The sequence below is a fragment of the Nycticebus coucang genome, chromosome 9, assembly GCF_027406575.1.
Source record: "Nycticebus coucang isolate mNycCou1 chromosome 9, mNycCou1.pri, whole genome shotgun sequence".
Lineage (NCBI taxonomy): Eukaryota > Metazoa > Chordata > Mammalia > Primates > Lorisidae > Nycticebus > Nycticebus coucang.
In genome coordinates this window covers 14,116,887-14,138,020 of record NC_069788.1, presented here as the reverse complement: position 1 = coordinate 14,138,020, position 21,134 = coordinate 14,116,887, and the positions used below count along the sequence as shown (strand labels likewise).

General features: G+C 38.0%; 2 protein-coding genes across 8 annotated transcripts in view; one reads left to right on the top strand and one right to left on the bottom strand.

Annotated features, from left to right (window-relative positions):
• COL19A1 (collagen type XIX alpha 1 chain) overlaps window positions 1-4,821 on the top strand; it is a 358,807-nt gene extending 353,986 nt beyond the window's left edge. For all 3 annotated transcript variants that reach the window (XR_008382367.1, XM_053601516.1, XM_053601514.1), the window contains one exon: window positions 146-4,821. Coding sequence is in view for 2 of the 3 variants with exons in the window: in XM_053601516.1 (XP_053457491.1) it covers window positions 146-174 (29 nt within the window). In the remaining variant the exon portion in view is untranslated. The remainder of the gene's footprint in view (window positions 1-145) is intronic.
• Window positions 4,822-7,993: 3,172 nt separating this feature from the next.
• Window positions 7,994-21,134, bottom strand: part of COL9A1 (collagen type IX alpha 1 chain) — an 86,989-nt gene continuing 73,848 nt past the window's right edge. For 3 of the 5 annotated variants that reach the window (XM_053603467.1, XM_053603470.1, XM_053603469.1), the window contains 2 exons: window positions 18,229-18,306; window positions 7,994-8,937 (listed from right to left, as the gene is read on the bottom strand). In XM_053603467.1, coding sequence (XP_053459442.1) covers window positions 8,753-8,937; window positions 18,229-18,306 — 263 coding nt within the window. In that variant the 3' untranslated portion in view covers window positions 7,994-8,752. The remainder of the gene's footprint in view (window positions 8,938-18,228; window positions 18,307-21,134) is intronic. The other 2 variants (XM_053603468.1, XM_053603471.1) reach the window with 1 other exon arrangement.

Genomic DNA, 21,134 nt, shown 5'->3' with positions numbered 1-21,134 from the left:
TACTTAGGCAGAAAAAAAAAAGAAAGGCAATAAGAGCTTCACTTTATAAGTTATGTTTGGGAAAAAACACAGGAGCCTAGTTTATCAGGGAATCCCAAAAAACACCATAGCCAACTACTAAAATGATTTTGTTAATTCTCTACAGTGAGCTCAATTCAAAGAAATCACCACTAGTATGAACCTGTACTACATGAAAGGGAAAGAGTGAATTCCAATTGTGTCTGAGTTTCACAAGAAAAGCCTAACGCTCTGCGGTCCCGTCACTGAGTTTCTCATTTGGTAAACAGCTGTTTTCTCTAAGAGATGTTTGGTGGTGACGGTGTACCAAGCTGCCTTGGATACTCTTGAAGCTTAAATGGCTTAGCAAGATCTCTGGGACCCTGAATCCATTATCCTTCTGACCTCATCACCCTCAGACTTTAAGGCAAGAACTGGCCATTGGAGAAAAGGACAGGATTTGTAGCGAGTGGAAAAGCAATCTCCTTGCCTGAGAAGATGAATATGGTGTAGTGTCAGCACGTGAATATTGAGAAAGCAAAGCTCAAAATCTCTGAAAGAGAATAATATTTCTCTATAAACTGTAGCAAGAGGTACTTTCAGTGAAGGAAAATCATGGGACTGAATATGCAACTCCGCCCTCAAACCAAAGAGTTAACAGTTCAAAACCTTATCTTCTGAAAGGAAACCAAACTATAGTGATCATCAAACAAACTACTGAAGCATTTCTATTAACTAGCTACACATTATTTTGATAACTGTTGGTTGAAAACACCTGATTTTCTCGAATAGCGGGCATGAGGATGCTGCTGAAATTTAGGGGGATAGGTCCCACAGACACTGGGAGGATTGCATCAGAGCTCTACTGTCACAGAAGTCAGGGTTCACATCTTCAAGAAGCAGTGCAGATTTCAACTTGGCTAAACTAGGGTAGGGTGATTGCTTTTGTCTGTTTCCTGAGAAATGAGTTTGGAAAGACAAGCCCACTGAAATTAGAAAAAGCTGTGAACAGAATTGCATCTGAGGAGCATGCTAAATTAAGTGTGCACCTGTGATTTGAACTGGTTTGCATTATCAGTGAATGATCTGCTGGTCAGCTTCTGTCTACATAGCTGTGTATACATACAACATTTTAGTTATTTCATATTGAGTTATACTGTGTATTTCAAGTCCGAGTTTATTTATTTTCCAAGGTTATTTTATTTAAGTGTTTTTAAATGGATTTTTTAAAATTTTCTTTCTTGTGCAATACCTACAATGGTGCTGTGTTTTAAACTCACACAATTGGAATACACATATGTGTTTTCTTAGTAAAATGATAATTTATCCCAAAAAAGTGTACATAGATCTAAAATTTGGTGCTATGTGTATATCTTGAGCTTTTAATTTGTTGAATTTTCTGAAAGCTTTATCTGCCACTCATATTAATTTACTTGAATTTGTCCTAAAGATAAACATTTTATATGTTTTCAAAGATTATTTTTTCATATTAATAGGTTGTTTATCTTTTTGCCTCTTAGCTAATTTAAAAATATTCATTTTATCACTATAATTTTTGTCGACTTTTTTGCTGATGATAATCAATTTTTGGAGGAGGAGTTTTTTAGTTGAAACTTTCACATGCATAAACAGATACAATTTGTTTTCTTTTTTCTTTTTTTAGCTTCTTTTTTTTTATTAAATCATAGCTGTGTACATTAATTCAAATTTGTTTTCTTATTTTACAAATTCTGTCCATTTTTAATCTACAACAAATGTTAGGTATCCTTCCTTGTAAATTGTATATTTGGCAGTGTTTTGTTGTTTTTTTTTCCCTAGATTCCATTAATGGTTAACTGGTTAATTCCTATTTCAAAGATCTTGGTTAATTCAGGAAATTTGAGAAGGGGAGGAAATGGAAATAGCATGCTGTGTGACACATTATTACAAGGGAAACCATCAAGCTCATTTTTTCATAACTGGGAAATGTGATTACCTTTGACATAACTAGAAAGATGAGGCTGTATTCCCATGGCCCAAGCCTCTCCCACCCACTCTATGATTTACTGCAGATAATTTGTTCTGCCTCAGCTCTGTGCCCCTAATATGCAACAGAGCCCAGAAAGAAGTTCTGGGTCCACCTAATACAACACCAAATGGAGCGGAGATTGGAAATTGCCAAATTCCTTTAATAAAAAGAAAGTAAATAATTTAGGCCCCAAATCAGGGTGGGAAATGTTCCTGTAAATAACTTGGTGGTTGCCAAATCTCTTCTGCCATATCCCATCCAAGATAAGCATTTATTGACACAAAGATGTCAGAGATGTCACCACAGGGGGAAAAGAATCATTAAATTTCATGAATTAGCTCGTTGTTGCTCCAGATAACCATGTGAGTGTTTAAATAAAAGTAATCATGGGTCATGATGACAGTTAATATTAAAACTGTGTTTTCCATGTTCTCATATGTTTGAATTCCAGTCTTAACATTTCTATTCGAAGATCAATTAACACTTTCAGATGGAAGTCTTTCTAGGCAAACAGTAAGAGGAGACTCCAGTTAATATGTGTGGTCTTTGGAATATAAAGGAAAAATAATGCATGAATTTCTTCCTTGTTATTTCCAGCTGAAGACACTAACCATTCTAACTGTACTAGAAACACAGCCAGTCTTAACCTTTCAAACTTGGTACCTGTGATCAATTAAAGTAACCCCATATGCTTATTTCTATATTCCATGATAATTGTTGAAACTTTAAAATTTTAGTCACTTTCTAGAGCTTTAGGAATTATTTGAAGATATGTTGTGTGTAAAAATTGTAGTTTGATATTTGGCTCATAAGGTAATTCTTTATAAATATGTTTTGGGAGTTAAAAACGTTGATTTTTTTCTTCGGTCTCTCTCATCTGCTGGGAACCTCTGATATACCTCCTCTGTCCACCAGATGGCGTTAAAAGCAATTTGTTCAGAAGAACTGAACAGACTCACAGAAACTACAGAGCTAGGAACAATTAGAGTGGACAATTAAATCAGACCTTTGTCCTTGCACATTTTTTTTTTAACTTTTGTAATGACTTTTTTGTATACTCATGTTTTTCCTAATTTTAAGTATCTTTATGAAGCAGGCACTATATCTTTTGATTGGTTGACTGTTTCACTTTTCTTTCTTCAGTGGATGTATACGTATACACACGCACACATTTATATGCCCGGTTAACATACACACTTACTATTCATCACTTTGTACACTACCCTCCTATTTTAGTGATGAATATGAAGACACCTAAGTAGTCTACCTACCTTTCAGACAGGACACATACTCTCTTTTGAGAGACAAATAAAAAGATTTAGCTTATCACAAGAAATAAGCAATTTATAAAACTACACATTGTCTAAACTCCATAATGTTAAAATTTTACAGTCAGCTTTGAATGAGGTTTCTATTTTTCTAAACATGTATCACTATTTACAAAAGTAAAGTTTAGGAACACTGTTTTTTCAAAATACCATTTTGACTTTCCTAACGTTTATAGTAATGGGATCAAGGATTTCTAGGGCAAGTGTTATGCTGGAGCTGTTTTAATAAATCCTCAGAATAGTTTTGCAGAGTTTCCCATTTCTCTTGTTCTTCAACTATTTTTCACATTTGTCTGTGTCCACTTTCTGGAGACACAGAAGTGTTTCCTATCAGAGTTTCCCCTCTCGTTTCTTAACGCTTCGGGCTTGAGCACTGCTATTGATACCATTGCCTCTCTGAAAGATTACACAGGCTTCTATGAATAAGAGGAATACATACAGAAAAGAATTGGATTTTTATTTTTGAAGCCCAGGTACTTTAAAGTAGCTTAGCCCATGGAATCATATCCATTTGTTAGTTGGCTAGTGAAGTAGCATAAATTACATTAAATTTGTTCAACTACTGGGAGTTTCAGGACAAAAGACAAATGGTAGTCTTCATTTTTAAGGTGTGGTATGGCTGGAGCTATAATCCACACATTTTGCTCAACAACTCAACAAAATTATAATAGAGGAACCAATCAATTAAGTTAAATTGACTGAAGCATGGAGTTAACACAGAGAAAACTCCTTCAGACAAATAGATCCAGCATAGAAAAAAATTTACCTGAAAGATATGACAAGCTTGTAAGACCACAGCTAAATCTAAGAAAATCATATGGGAAAAAAATTTCAAGTTCAAATCCAATCATGGGTGAAAATTTCAAGTTCAGACCCAATAGCAAAGTGATGTGTGGGACAACTCAAGGAGTTATCTAACTTACTTCATGGACGCTAATAACATAGGAGGTTTCACTAAAATTAGAGGGCAGTGAAAACAAGATTTAACTTTGTCAGAAGTATGAGTGTTGCTTGCCCATGATAAGACTGTGGATGTAAAGATGCTAGTTATTTTACAACTTTTCATTTTGCTGTGCTAAGGTTTATTTTAAGGATAAATATTTTCAGTGTATTAATGTTTTTAAATTCAGATTGTATTGGGCGTATTTTATAACTATTTATTTTTAAAATAACTTTCAGGGTGCATTTTTCCCTGTTCTGTTTGTTCTTTATCTTATTTTATCAAACTATTTATGGTTTAATTTAATAGACTCCCGTTAAGTGGAATGACACTAGTTTTATTCTAAATCAAAGGAGGCCTTTGATTCCTATATGTTCATTACGCACATTAAGCTTGTTGAATATCTCAGCAATAAAGGATTTGACACTAAATCAGGGAATTGTAAGGTGCAGTTATTAATGCCATATCTACACTTCATGACTTCTAGTGGCTGAAGTGCCACACTTCATTCTAAGTGTCAACTGCAGGGATGTTCCCAAAGTGTTCTGGTGTCAAATGGGAACCAGAGCCCTCTGTGCAAGGCACCTGTAATCCATCTGTTGCAGGATTCATGTTTATACCATGCCGGTAACCATAGTTTTGTTTGACATGTGAATCATCACATTTAGAAGCCATTTCACTGACAGCTTCTAAAAAGCCTCATCTAATGACTTCAGAGGAGAATTATAAGTGGAAACAGAAGTCAGAGAGCTGGCAATACTTGGGGTCTTTTGTCCCCCAAGCGTGATCACCTCACTAAAATCATTTGAGACTTGGTGCTGTAGACGTCCCTGCAGGGGGTAAGAAATTTCACGATTAACTTTTCTCATGAATAGAAGCTCTAACATCATCAGGGAGAAGAGAGCAGGAAATAAATGAATACACAGCATGTTTTCTCAAAAGAAATGAAAGCCAAGCCAGGGCTTAATTGTATGTTTATTTATACGGGGTGATCGTTCATAACCATTCTTATCTTCAGGTTCCCTGGCGATAAATTTACTGGGTGCTCTCCAAGGAATTTTGTCTTTTCACACACAGCTTTTCAACTTTTAGGCCAAAGACAAATTCAAATAAATCTCAAAAAGAAAAGCTATTTCTTGGAGACAGTTTTCCTCATTTTCTTTCTCTTTCAGTTATTCTTAGAGAACTTGGAGTCAAGAGCAATATGTGAAGGCGTGTTAAGCAGAAAGTGAGCATAAATTGTCATTTACTAAACCTGGTTATCAGTCGCCATCCCCTGATACCCAGGTCTGTCAAATATGTCACACTTCCTGTAGGTCATTATTGATGGAGCATCTGAGCACCTATATTTATACACGGACATAATGATGGTTATCCACTTAATTTAACACTTACTGAACCCGGTACTTAAAACGGCCATGCCCCAGCTCACAAGGTCACCAAGAAGAACTAAGTGTACGACTAAAGAGGATTTATTTTACTATATGAAAAAGGGACTGACTCCACCTGTTTACTGAGCACAGATATTCCCATGAAAACAAGGACTTAAAATATTTGTCCCCATGGCCCCTTTGTAAAGAACAAGATTGCTAGTTTCCTTGCATTTTTTCCTTAATATTGCTTTTTCACTCCTTTTTAAACCCTTTTGTGATATCATTCTTGATATCTGGAATAATTTTAGTGATGTCTCTAGTGATGTCCCGCCTATGTTGATTTTTAAATGCAGAGATTTTAATACCTCAGAAGCGCTATACTAGCCAGAAAATTGCATAATACAATCAGAGGCGATCTTTTAAAGCAGGGATTTATATTATTTCAGGTGGCAAAGAAATCAGATTTTACTAAGGCTGTTTAAGAAAAGCAATATTGGTTTAGTCAGCATGAAATAGAAAGTATAGATTACTAATCAAATCAATCACCTAGCCTAAAATGTACCACCCATTCACAATCTTCTGGTAGGCAGAAGCCAGTTATGCAAAACCACATCAGTGAATTTACGCACTCAGTCAGACTGGGAAGTGATTTTCACAGTTCTTAACCAACCTGTCAGATATTTGAGATGAGAATCATATCATTACTACCATAGAAGTTTGGACAAGAAATAAATCAGAAATCATTCGCCCTTAATTAACATGTCACTTCTAACCAACTTTAATTACTTACACATTCTCTCAGCAAATACCCTAGCTGACACCTCATCCAACTTTTTCAGATAAATATGTGTATCTCAAAGAGGATTTGGAGATGTCAATTTTGCTATAAAACTATTCTTGGTCAAAATCAATATCTATCAACTTTTTCTTTGTTGGCACTTCGCAATTTCTAAGTCAAGTATCTAATCACTCTGTAAACTATTTCCCTTAACCTAAATTTATAATGGATTGTTTCTGCCATTTGGAAGGTGGTAGCTTTGTAGAATCTATTTGTAAGTGGTTGTTTCTGATGTTGTTTAACGTATCTGTGGAGCTTGTTGTATAACCTTTATATAGATAAGGTTTGTAAAACAATTGCGTGAACTGTTCTTTGAAATTATTTTTTTAATTTTCTTATGAATATATTATAGAACTTAGGAACATGTTTATTTGATTATCTAATTTTTCTTTTGTTGCATTTGATTATGTCACTCCAATTAAAATAAAAGCACTTGGGTGAAAAGATAATTTCTTTGAATTTATTTTATTATGCGTCTCAGCTCCTGAATAGGTTCTCCATGTTTATCAAGATTATTTTAGGGAGCTCTAACAAATGCCTTTGTTTCTAAAAATCATCTTCCAAACAGGAAGCGCACCCTTTTGGTCTGTGTAAATGGCAACAATCTACGTAGCCATGTTGGAATTTTTCTTCATAAGTATGATTCCAGCTAGAAGCACAGAACTAGATGCTGTAAGCAGTTTTAAAGAAATCTAAATACAGATTGCATAATGATTGATTTGACCAAACAACAAGGGACTAGCCTTGTAAAATGTATGGAAAGGGATATCAAAAATCCTGTTAGGGCTCATTTTCCCTTGACTGGAAAGATTGAGTTCCATAAACTGACTCAAGATATCGACTATGTTGAGCTGTTTGTTCTATGCCCTAGGACAAGTCATTCATAAGTGCTGTGACATCAAATAAGCATATTATGTTGATGTTGATGAAACAGCAAACCAATACGATTCTGCAGACAGTGAGAAAGTGCTTGAGTGGTCAGGAAATACCCTCCTATTGTTAAGAATAAGGGCTTTAGTTGAGCTGCCTTTATAAAATTTATAAGAAATGGTGAAACATAAATCATTTTTGCAGTCATGAAGTTCTGACTAGGAGAGTGCTAACAACACACTGGAATGAAGGCAACAAAGCAAGGCTAGAATTCAAGGAGTCCATGAAATCTCTGAACTGTTACCCCAAAACGTGTGAACATATGCTGTGTTACATTTTTCTGGGGTATAGGTCCCTATCTTTCAAATTAGAATTTCAAAAAGATCCATGAAGCTCTCCCCATACACAAACAAGCATCTTAAACATCCACAACACTCACACAACAGCTATCACACGGTAACACTCCCTGGGGGGCAGTAAGGGATTTTTAATTACTCCGTGTGGAAAAAAAAACAAACTAATATGGTAAACATAAACCTATAGAACTCCCAGTAATTTAAATTTTTTTAATGCATCTACATAAGCTCAGATGATTCCTTTCCATTGAACATGGTTATTTAAAAGAAAACATGCAAGAGGTTAAGAAATCATATTTATTTCTTCTTTGGTACAACCAGAGATGTTACCTCAAACCTTTAAAATAAATAATCTCATCAATAAAATTCGTGAATGCCAGGGTATTAAAATTTCTTCTTTGTTTTCACACAGAAGAGCTCAAAATACTAACAGGTTTGGAGTACAGTACATACAATTCAACAAATCTTTCAGCTGACGATGGAAACCAATCAATGATACAAGGAAGTCATTTCAGGTGACACAGCCCTGGGCTTTCCCTCCGGAGAGGGCACGTGGAGGGGGTTTTTAAGCACCAGTTTTACTAAAGGAAGTGGAGTTTCTTCTTCGCTAGTCTAGTAATCCTCTATATAAATGAAACAATAATCTGAGAAGATCTAAATAAAAATGAAAATACCTACTGCAACTGAGGTAAACCAAACAGTTGTTTTTGTTTATTGGCACAGTGGCCCATGATGAATATAGCACACGAAAGTTCGAGATCCCAGGGGCAGGATTGTAAATGTATTTAAAGAGAGGTGTGTGTGTGTGTGTGTGTGTGTGTGTGTGTGTGTGTGTGTGTGTGAAAGTAATGACTCTGCTGTCTTCCCTCCAAGGGACAGAAGGAGGACTTACTGAATAGCACCATTGTTTTAAATCTGATTGTCAAGTAGGACCTCAGTGATCCTGTAGAAGGTAATACATTGTCATGGCTGCCCCAGAGTCAGGCGGTGTTTCCCCTTCCCCAGCAGTGTGCTTGTGCACAGCCAGGCAGCGCTAAGCCTCTCACGGGTCAGGCCCTTTGCTAAACGCTCGCTGCCCAGCCTGCAGGGTGCAGGAGGCTGGCTCACAGAAACCGGGAAGGCCAGGAGGTCCTGGGGGCCCAGGCACACCAGGAATTCCTGCCACCCCTGGGGGGCCTCGCTCACCGTCCCGGCCATTTCTCCCGTAGCTGGCAGGGCCAGGGTCACCTGAAACACATGAAAGAGAGCACATGTGAGCAGGAGAATCCTCACAGCTGCAAACTGGCAGAGGGCACTGGGCCCCAACAGCCCAGCGGGATCCAGAGAAGGGGCTGGATCAATATTTTTGGAAATGCTGAGTGATGATGATGATGATGATGTTGATAAAATCCCTTCACTGGACTTGAGTTTCATAGAGATTACACACACACACACACACAGAGCAGGCTCTCAGCGTCTCCAACGCACACTTGCATCAATGGGGCGGGCTGCCCCGGGCACTGAAATGTGGCCAAGCCAAATAAATGAGAGGAGCTGAAAGCACGGAGCACACCGGGATTTTAAAGACATACTGTGAAAAAATGGAAGACATTTCATCAATAATTTTGATATTTCTACATGGTGACATGATAATATTTTGCCCAGACTGGGCTAAATAAACTATGTTATTTAAATTAACCTCGGTTGATTTTTTTAACCTTTTTAATAAGGCTACTCGAGAATTTGCAATCATACACATGCAGGGGATTTGTGGCCCCCGTTACGCTGGCTTCGGGCAGCCGGCGTAGCTGCATTTCTTGTCTCAGAGAGGTGAGCAACATCCGTGCAAGGAGAGCTCACCGGGTAAAAACACAGGTTTGGGAAACAGGCAAAACCGCTTCCAGTTCTCGCTCTGCCATTTACCAACAGTGTGACATTAGCAAGTCCCTAACATCTCAGTTTCTTCATCTATGGACGGGATAATGCCTTGTAATTAAAATCCGTGATTGAAAGCCCTGATAAATAAAGGCTGCTATTACAAGTATTAAAATACTATTGATTCATGTCTTTGAGAAGACCGTGCCATGAACCCTACAAAATACCTTGATCTTCTCAGGGGGGCTGACCCCAACATGAACTTCACCATGGCAAGTTCTTTGGGGGCAACTCCTGATCGCTTCCTTTTGCCATATTCAACAGTATGCTTCACCCAATGGGGCATATTTTCTGAGGCATGGCACCCCGTAAGAATGTGGAATTTCTGCAGAATATTTACCCCAGTGCCCAGTGGTGCTTTCCTACCTTCATGCAAAGATGGTGATGAGAAATCAGTGTCAGATGAATTGCATGTGTCATGACAACATGACGTTATAGACATTCTCATTCCACCGTGGCCATCTCAGCTTGGCCATTCAGCCGAAAAGCTGGAAGCCAAATCTACGCGTTCAATTACATAATTGTTTATGTTTAGTCACTCCCCTCCTTTCTCCATGGTTTTTACATTTCTTTTTCTATCTTTGAGGTCTTACTGCGTATGTCTTTGTTGTTCCTATTACAGTGGGTTGGTCTTACTCAGCAAACTCACTGAACACATCTTACCTACTTTTAGAAGTTGGAGAGCCTACTTCACATCACATCGCATTCTTTCTCTTGTGCTTACAATTAGGTCCACACAAAGCAGTTTCATAGGGCAAAATATTAAGTTGTAAAGGAGAATAATTATCTTTGAATTTATTTATCTTGAGGCAATAATAAAGAGAAATGTGAATAACTCCCCCTAATTTATCCCACAAGCTTTCGTTCAACTATATTGACCTGTGACAAAGCAGGTGATTATGTGTTTCCCTGTAATGGTAAGGTTCCCCCAGGAAAGCTTCTCCCTAATCCACAGTGTCTACAGATAAGGCTATGCCTTTAGCAGTGCCTGTCCAGATCCCCTGACACTGGAAGCAGTTAAAGTTGATTTTTTTTTTTTTTTTTGTAAAGACAGAGTCTCACTGTACCGCCCTCAGGTAGAGTGCTGTGGCGTCACACGGCTCACAGCAACCTCTAACTCTTGGGCTTACACAGTTCTCTTGCCTCAGCCTCCCAAGCAGCTGGGACTACAGGCGCCCGCCACAACACCTGGCTATATTTTTGTTGCAGTTTGGCAGGGACTGGGTTTGAACCTGCCACCCTCGGCATATGGGGCCGGCGCCCTCCTCACTGAGCCACAGGCGCCGCCCTTTTTTTTAAGGCTTAAAAGATGAGCCAGATCTAAGTGTATATGAAAGGTGATCTTCTTCCACCTACTCTGTATGAATGCCCCCAATGAGACATACCAGGTGTGTCTAAAATCAAATCACAATCAGAAGGAGAAAATGTCCCAAGGAGAAGTGGAAAAATCACATGGCTACAGAAGATGAGCCTGTAAGGTAGATCAAGTTTGGGAAAACTTCAGTCCAGGGGCCAAATCCTGTTTCTGTAAGTCATTTAATAGAGCAAAGCCAAGGTCACATGTTGACATATCGTCAGCAGTGGCTTCTGCTCAGCAAGGGCAGAGCAGAGTAGCTCCAGCAGAGACCACTGGCACTCAAAGCCAAAGAATCTGGTCCTTTACAGAAAACAGTTTGTCAATTCCTAATGTATTATAAAAATAAAATAAAATAAAATGGGCCTGGATTAAGAAACTGCCTGCTTAAGTGTAAATGAAAATTGGCCACTGATATTCCACGTCAGTGTTGGGGCAATAAAAAGAGGGGAGAATGAGGCCCGTGGTGGACTGGAGAGGGGGCGCTGGCTCTGCCCCATCCCCAGCTGCCATGGGGGAAGCCAGACCCATGTTACCAGAATTCCCAGTAATCGAGAATTCAAGAAGCTGAGTCTTTAAATCTCTCTCAACTTTTAGGTGTTAGCAATTAACACAACATCTTTCCTAACATTTGTACAGCCAGCTTCCTGCCTAAAACCTTAAATTGAAGGGAATTGGTTGTCTAACACACAATATTAAAAAGCAGAAAGAAAGCTTTTTAGACGTTATCTTGGGAGAAGTTTCAGCTTGCTGAATTTATTCCAAATTTCTACTCATCCTTTGAGAAAAGAGTCAATGAACCCATCCTGTCTACCTTTGATTTATTTTATGAAAAACACATCTAGTCCAATTCCCCCTTTGACAAATGTAGCAATTCACCCTGTAGAGCCTTGGATGATGTTGTCATCATCATCACGAACATGCAATAAAAACACTCTCTTTACCCTGTCTTCACTAAGGAATGAGCCATACGCTGTGGTCATTTCCGATCTCATTTTGTCTCATGTGCAAACTGAGTGTTAGGAAGGTTAAACAATTATCCACAGTCTTTGAAAGTACTGGAGTCTGGGCGGCGCCTGTGGCTCAACAGAGTAGGGCGCTGGCCCCATATGCTGGAGGTGGCAGGTTCAAACCCAGCCACAGCCAAAAACTGCAAAAAAAAAAAAAAAAAAGAAAGAAGTACTGGAGTCAGAAATGAGGACCCTGAACCACTGCACCGGCCTAACTGGATTTTCATACCTACTGATTTGCCGACTCTGCAGAGGGTGTGTCGGGTGGGTAGGAGTGAGAGTTTAATTCACTGGGCCCAGGCAAAAGAGGCCCAGTAACTAAGAGAAGTAGTGATTCTTCTAGAGCAGTGGTTCTCAACCTTTCTAAGGCTACAACCCTTTAATATAGTTTCTGTGGGTCGCGACCCACAGGTTGAGAACTGCTGTTCTAGAGCTTTATCATAAGAAACTAAGATATTTTTCTGAGGTTTTGTCCCGTAGAAATGCCAGAGAAAAAAAGTCAGCCTGAACGTAACAGATTGACAGTTTCTGATCAGTCCTGTCCCCGGGGCTCTTGCTCTAAACTCATGTGGGTGACTTCATGTCACAGTCCAAGTCACTGAAGAAGTGTCACTTGACTCACGGTACCTGCTCACAAAATAGGCACAAACGGTTAATCCAGCAGCTACACTCACGAATATCCACAAACTACACCTTTTTTCCTTCTTTCTTTCTTTTTTTTTTTTTGAGACGGAGTGTCACTATGTTGCCCTTGGTAGAGTGCTGTGGCATCACAGCTCCCAGCAACTTCAAACTCTAAGGCTTAAGCAATTCTCTTGTCTCAGCCTCCTAAATGCCTTTAGCGTGCCTATCCAGATCCCCTGACACTGGAAGCAGTTAAAGTTGATATTTTTAAGGCGTAAAAGATAAGCCAGATTTAAATATATGTAATAGGTGATCTTTTATATCCCCCCCTGTAGCTGGGACTACAGGTGCCCACCACAATACCCAGCTATTTTTTGTTGCAGTTGTCATTGTTGTTTAGCAGGCCCAGGCTGGGCTTGAACCCACCAGCCTTTGTGTATGTGGCTGGCGCCCTACTCACTGAGCTACAGGCGTCAAACCCTACTTTACAACTTTTAAGAAAAGGAGACAATGCAGGTATGGAAGCTTCCTCATTCTGTTTTGCCTCTCTCTGCCGTGTTAGCTATACTAACTCCTGGTGGTCACAAGGCGTTCTGAAATTCCAAGAGCCTATAAACCTCTGGAATGCTCCCAGCACAAAGAAATAATATGAATATGCTAATTGCCCTTATCTGTTCTCTATTCACATACCCAAACATCATCATGTACACCATAAATATTTATAACTATCATATGTCAATCAAGAAAATAAAATAAAATTTTTTAATGTTATTGCCAAACATTTCACGATTTTTTTTAAGGAACGAATATCCATGTCATTCTCTATTTGAACACGAGGGGGCAGGCATGTTACATTGTTGAAGGCCGATCCCAACTGGAGCCTTCCGAAAGAGGCAGCCTCTGGATTGATACATGCTATGGAATGAAAGGGACTGTGTGTGCAGGAGAAATAAAAATAATAACTGCGAATAACTGTCAGCATTAAACGGAGTATTTGATGATTAACCTGCTCGTTATGTAAACTTTCTGTATGTGCCAGGAACTTTTTTACACTTCTTAGACTGAGCCTACTTATGTAGTATTCAACAAACATGTATATGTTTAAGGAAATGGTGTACATTGGCTTATGTAAGACCCCCACATCCAAATAAAATAGCTACAGGGATGGAAATGGAATAACTGGGTGCTAGAAAACAGGCAGAAACTGGGTTCTTCTTTTCTCACCAATGTTCATAAGTAAATCTCACCTTGGATGGTCCAGCGCAAAGCAGGCTCTAACCTACCCATGTCCAAGAAGGGAAAAGCCCCTTGGCTCACAGGTCACATTCCTGGTGTTGTCCATTTACAAATGAGTTTTAATTTGTTACTTTCCCCCGTGAGTCTAGTATACAAAGAGGAAGTCAGGATCCATTTTATTCCTTAAAGTTCTCAGAGTGCCAAGGAGCTGGTCCCAAATGGGCAAGTTCAAGGGCAGCAAACATAGAGATTTACTCTTAGTGAGACAACCCCAGCCAAACAGTCAGTAACACTAGCTGACCTGTGACAAGAAACTGAAGGTGACAGAGACTAGAGTGTGATGGATTGCTCATGTGTTCCACACAGCTCCATGGCAAAGGCAGAAAAGGAAGAAGACCCCAAGTGATCAAGGGGCATGCCAAAGTCACACGGCTAAAGTGGCAAAGACAAACTAATGATATTTTTGGACAGCCAGCCCACCATTTTGTACACTATGGAACTTAGGCTCAGGGAGCATAAATACACCTGCCTTACTATTGCCTGAGAGACCTATGACCTGCGAACATGGCACTGTGGAGGTCTGTATTTTCTCAAAGGTGAAAAGGGGAGTAACAATGATGATAATAGCTACATTTGCAGTGTTCACTGTACGCCAGGCACTGTCCAAGCACTTTACATGCATTAACATGCATGTACACCTCCTAAATAACTCTGTAAGGTGGTTATTCCGATTTGCAGAGGAAGAAATTGAAGCACTAAGAGATAAAAGAATAGTACATAGGACCTAGACATCTTAAATAATGACCTTGCAGTGGTTCAGGGTCCTCATTTCTGACTCCAGAGTATGAGAAACAAAGCAGATAACATACATGCCACTTTTAAACAAGGCATTATAGCCAAAATAGCAGTGGATGTAATGGTTACAATAATAATCTCCGGTCCACAGTAAGCAATGTAGCATTACGGCCCTAAAGGGCGAGTGATGCTTAACACCAAACATGGATACAGAATTACAGCATTATAGAGGGGAAACAGGGACTGAAAACCGTCCCGAAAGAAAAAAAGGAATTCTGATAACTGAGAGATAATGAAAGTACTAGTTAACACTTTTTTAAAACTATGTTAGATATGTTAGGACTAAGAAGAAGGATCAAATGATCTTTTTCTCCATTCAGGAGGATTTGATCCCAAATCCACCAACAGTGACAGTAAAGACAGCTGCAGAATATACTGTTCTGCAGGCTCGTTCTTTTCCGTACAATGTGTATTTATCTAGAAGGTTCCACACCAGTTCCTGCAGAGTCTCTCTGCAGGCCTCCAGGCCTTAAAGTTCTGTCACTACAGAGTATCCCCAAAAGTCATGCATGAAGGGCTGGGGGCATGGTAGCTTTTGTCACACCCCGTGTTATGTTTGTAAGAGACCAGAGATCACATTCCTAGTCCTGTTCTAAGCTCTACAGGAAACTTTTAAAAAATGATCCAGCCTCTCAGTGGACAATTAGCCAGTGAAATGACGTGTTGCTGAACATAACTTTGAGATTGTGATTCAGGATTGAAGTAGATTTTCAAGGGGTGTCGGGGCAGCACTGATTGAGAGAACTATTACCGCTGATTCAGCTCAGGAGAAGAAAAGTTGTGAGGGCTTTACTGGGGTCTGGCTTTGCCCTCAGCTCTTTTCCTTCATCTACCCCAAAGAGCAAAAAGTAGATTGGATATATTAAAAATGGCACTAACAACCAATGTTTCTTGAATTGTCCTAAGAACTTTTTGCATGGATTGAGTTTCTTTAATGCTCAGAATTACAGCCTCAGAGAGAGAGATGTAGGAGAACTGAGGTGCATGGAAATTAAGCAACTTGCCCAAGGCCATAAAAACAGTAGGTGTCAGAGTCAAAATCTGAACCAAGATGTATGGACTGTAGAGCTCACGCTCCAAATAACCCATTTTCAGAGTGCTCACTTTCCAGGAAGAATGACCCAAAAAGCTCTTGTCAAAAGCTTGAGTGACTTGAGAAATTGTTAGCCGAGCATATTTACAGTGTAGACAAGAGAATGTGAGCTGACCCAAAAGCCAAAGTCCCCATGGGTACCTCAAAGGGGGTGTTAAGTGTGGGCCCCATGAAGCATTGAGCAAACGGCCCAGCAGCAACCCCACTTCCAACCCACACCTGCGCTTCTGGAAGTTGGCCTATGTTTTTGAAAAATAATTTGGAACTCAGATTTTTCATGCAATAATGTCAGAAATCCTCTCAACTGAAAGACTCCAAAAGCCCCAAATAGGAAAGTCCACAGAAGATTGAGACATAGTGCCTAGAAGAAGGAAAGTAAGAAGAGGGAGCTTTACTATAAGAAAGGTGGAAGATGATGAGAGCTCATCAGGGAGAGAGGAAAGGAGGACGGAAATCAAAGGACAGTAGTAACTTTAGAGGCGGGCTCAGGAAGAAAGCAGAAAGGATTGGCCAAAAGTAAAAGGGAAGAGGGAAAGGGCGGATCTTAGGAATCCTAAAAAGGGGAGTCCACAAAATGTTTTAACAAATCAGATTTGAAATTAAATTCCAAGATCAGCTACAACAAACTTCATTTTTTCTTTCATAAGGGAGCTCAGAGAAGGCTACAAATGATGAGCTTGTTCTGCGCTACCATTTTGCCTACATAAGGGTGATCTGATTACTAAAAAGCAAACACTGTGAAGGCGCATCCCTCTTACCCTGCTGGTCAATTAGCTCCCCAGAGCAGTTTATTGCAGATGGGAAATAACGGGCTTCCCTGTGCCAGTCTGGGGCAGTGCAGGGACAGAACCGGTCTTCCTCAACCTCCCCATTTTTAAATTTAAAACGTGGTTTACCAACAGATCTTTTGAAAGTAAGAATCACAAGAGACCATATATATTTTCAATAAAGGAACATGTTGCCAATAGAGCAAGTTGCCAGTTCAAGAACTGTTAGGTGGTTTGTCAAACAAGACAAGGAGACCCATCTTATAAATAGATAGGTAAGCAAATGGTGATGAGGATGTTTTATCAGCTTTAAAATGTTCTATTAGTTACACTGGGAAAGGAGAAAAATCATTCTTAGCATTCTATTTCCTTTCTCTCTTCCAAACATCCGTCAGTGAATCCAGACTTTATTGTACACTAAAATCTCTCTTGAGCCTATTTAGTTCAAATCAGATTTTCTTTTTTGTTCCAATCATAAATTTGCCATTTGCAATCACAAAAATTCATGAATTTGTGAAAATGTCTTGACAGGCCCATGAATCAGCTTTAGAAAGGCAATGTCTGCTTGAACTATCTCCAGACATATTCATATTATTTTTATTTTAATGAGAAGGCAATCCCCAGGAGCAATGAAATGGATAATTGGAAAGCAATGATGTTTGGGGCTATAATTATAACTGCAATTAAATATGTAAGCCTCTGGTAGAATCAGAAAATAGTAATAATTTTTTGCCTACATTTCCCTAAATCAAGTTTTCCACATCCATTGTGGAATAAAATACTGCCTCATTTTTAAAATTTCTTTTCTTGTTAATGTGCAACCTCTCTCACATCAACTCTCCTCAGCAGGACACCTAGGGGTTTAGGAGCCTTCTCATGCCATTTTCTCAGGCACTATAAGAGAGAATTTGCTGGAAAGCTACCCATCATTTATGCTCTTAAACCAAACTGCCTTTGAGGCCTACTGTGCTGCATCTGTGCTTGGGCTTGTAAGTCGTTTCCCAATGGACAGTGTTTTCCAGCCTGGATTCTGGAGACAGAGTGACCAGTGTATACAGAGAACAGAACGCCCAGTGAGAGAACCTGGTTTTTTACACAGGGGCGATTCTACTGCTCCATTGATGCAGCTGTGATATGTGGCTATGTGTGGCTCTTTGTGGCTATGAGTAGGAATGTTCAGGTATCTTTTTTTTTTTTGGACATGAGTTTTTGAAGGGTCTGGTTGTTTGAAAGGGGAGATTTCAAAATAGAATTTCATTTACTCCCTGTGCAACATGAATTGTGAAAAACAGGTTAATTTTCCTACAGCTCCAGCTTATCACATTAAAAAAAATTATACTTGAAACTATTACTTAAGCTAAAAATGGATAGGACCCCATTCATTTAGAATTTTATAACAAGTGCTTTGTGCCTGGACCTTGACATTATTCTTCTTAAAGCACCTATTAAGAAATTAATATTTCAAGTCTTAATCGCAATTTCTCACAGAGACTGCAGATACGATTTACAGATCACTTAACTCTTCATTAAAGGTAAGTCTTTAAAAATCCACACCACCCATTGTCATCAATTGATATGCTTAAGTGATCAAACAGCAATTCTTTTAAAATATTATTCTACTTGCTACTAATTTTTTCACCTTACTCTGACATATATCACACTTACCTGGAAGACCTGTAGCTCCAGGCAAACCTTTAGGACCTCTTCCTGGAGGGCCACGCTCTCCCTTTTCTCCCAAGTCACCTGTATTTTATTAAAGAAATGTTATTTTTCTATGTATCTATAAAAATAAAATTCTATACTTTTAAACTTTAAGCAACTCAAAGTTCAGAAACCAAATGGTCATGAAGTTGTCATAAACCAGATTATAAGAAAATATGCAGCAAGATAAAAATCAAGTTCATCATATTAATAAATCTAAAGGGAGAAATATGAGATTGTTATATCCATCTTGCCGGTGAAATTTTTCATAACAAGTATATCCATTGATACCAAAATGATATTTACAAAATGACAGAACTGAATATGAATTGTTGATAAAATAGTCATTAAAACAAGAATCTATGGCTACTTCATTAACATGATAAAATATATATTTTTCAATCCAAAACTAGCATAATGCTTAATGGGAACCACAAGAAGCAATTCCGCTACAATCAGAGCAATGAAAAGATGCCAACTTCACCACTATCATATATCATCAGTTTGAGGAGTTAAAACGATCACTATTTTCAGATGAAATGATTATATAATCTTAAAACTCTAGAAAATCAACTCCAAAACTGCTACAAATGATAAGATAATTCATTGAACTAGCAGGGTACAAAATTACTATATGGAAACTAAATAATTTTCATAGAGTATATACAAAAACAGTAAATAAGATATAATTTTTAAAGATACCCTTTTTAATAGCACTCTAAAATATTAGGTAAACTAGCAGTTCACTTAATCATAAATATACATGTCCAACATGATAAAAAAAATTCACATTTTTTCTAAAGGACACAGAAAGACTGAAAAACATTCTTAAATAGAATGACACTGCAAAAAGTTGTCAGTTTCCTCTAAACTGAATTTTCACTATGATCCCAATAAAAACACAAACTTATTTTTAACCAAAGGTAATTCTAAAGTTTGTATAGAAAGATATGTTACCCAGAATATCCACAGAAATTCCAAAAAAGAAATGCAACCTGAAGGGAATTAATCCTGTAAGATATTAAGCCAATTAAAACTGTGTGGTATTGCTCCCTGAATACATAAAACAGTGAAACAGAATAGAAATTCCAAACACATATTCTGATTTATAATAGAAGTAGCATCCTAAAATGGGAAAAGTCAATAATTCAATAAATGGTGTTTGGAAAAGTATGTCGTCAACTGGGGTTAAAAGGTAGATGTATATTTCATACCATGTTCCAGGAAAAAGGACAAATGGATCAAATATTGAAGCATAATCTAAGAATCAGATGAAAACAAGAGAATTATCTTATAACCTCAGATTGGCCTTCTTATTATGATTCAAAATGTGAAGAGTTCTAAAAACCAATACAAAAAGACCAAAAACAAAATAAACAATAAGCAAATTACATGAAGGGCAGGTCCCTAAAAGGAAATAACAATGGCCTTTAAATATGTGAAGAATGCACTGATTTTACTCTCAGAACAAAATAAATGCAAAATTTTAAAAATATGCTCTTTCTCATGTATAAGATAGGCAAACATTTTCAACATTTAATGAGACATGTGCTATCAAGTCTGTAGGATAAAAGGGTAATTTGACAAGAGCTATCAAAATTTTAAATGGAAGCACTATTTCACTTCTAGGAATTTATCTCAAAGAAAGAAAGATAAAATAAATGATGATACTTTGTACAAAAAGGAAATATGTACAGTGTTGTTCACTGCAGCCTCCTTGATGTTACAGAGATGATTGGAACCAATGTAAATGCCAATTAAAATGGTAAACACATCATGGTGTTTCCACAGAATGGAATACTATGCAGCTTTGAAGAAGAGGCAGGAAGCTCTTTAGAGTGATCTCTACAACATACCATTGAGTGAAAAAGCAAAGTCCAGATCATCTTGCTAAAGAAAAATATGATTTATTTTTAAAAGGATTTTTTAAAAACTACATACACATATAGCCTTGTACATCATTACTTGTAAAGATATATAAGAAACTAATAATAGTCATTACCTAGTGGGAAGGAGAAAGGCAACTAGGCAGATGGGAGACAGTGGTGGAACAGAAACCCTTCCCTAAATGCCTTTTATGCACATATAAAAATTTTTGAACAATATAAATTTAGTATTGCCAAAAATAAATTAATGAATTTTAACAACTTAAAGTGTGCTGTCCCCAGTGTCTACTTTTCCCTACTGACTCATTATTTATAGGGAATATACTTTATACTGCAAGCAACGCTGTGTATTTGCAAGACATTTATAAGACAGTTGATTGAAACTGGGAATTGAGCAGCCACAGGACAAAGTTGCAGTAATTATCCCAGCCCCTGCAGAGACCAAGCCCAGCAACCTGGCCTCATTAACCAAATTCCTTAATATCTCAGTTAGCTGGTCCTAAGTGACTTCTGCTGCTCCTTGTATAAGGTATTATTCTACTATAATAATAGTATATGATTATTCTACTGAACTTTAGAAGATGCAATGGCATTTCACAACAAATTTTATACACGATCATTTTTTCAACCATCTGTATCAGCCCATCCTCATTCAATATTGAGTCCAATTTATTATAATTTTAAAAACAAAGTCAAATACACAACAAAAATCAAAAGAATAGCTGTAAAACCATCTGCACTTAATTAACTAGTCAAAAATCTCTGACTTTAAAGTGACTATTCAGTCATCATACTTGGATTTCAGCTATGAATGTCCTTATGTGAATGTTTTTATGAGGAATCAACTGCATTTTCAAAACAATTTAAATGTATATAAATACCATGTAAAACTTGAACTTGAGTTGAATTCATATTTACATAAGCCTTAGTTTGGGGGTTTTATTTTTTGTTTTTTGTTTTTTGTTTGTTTGTTTTGGTGCTTAT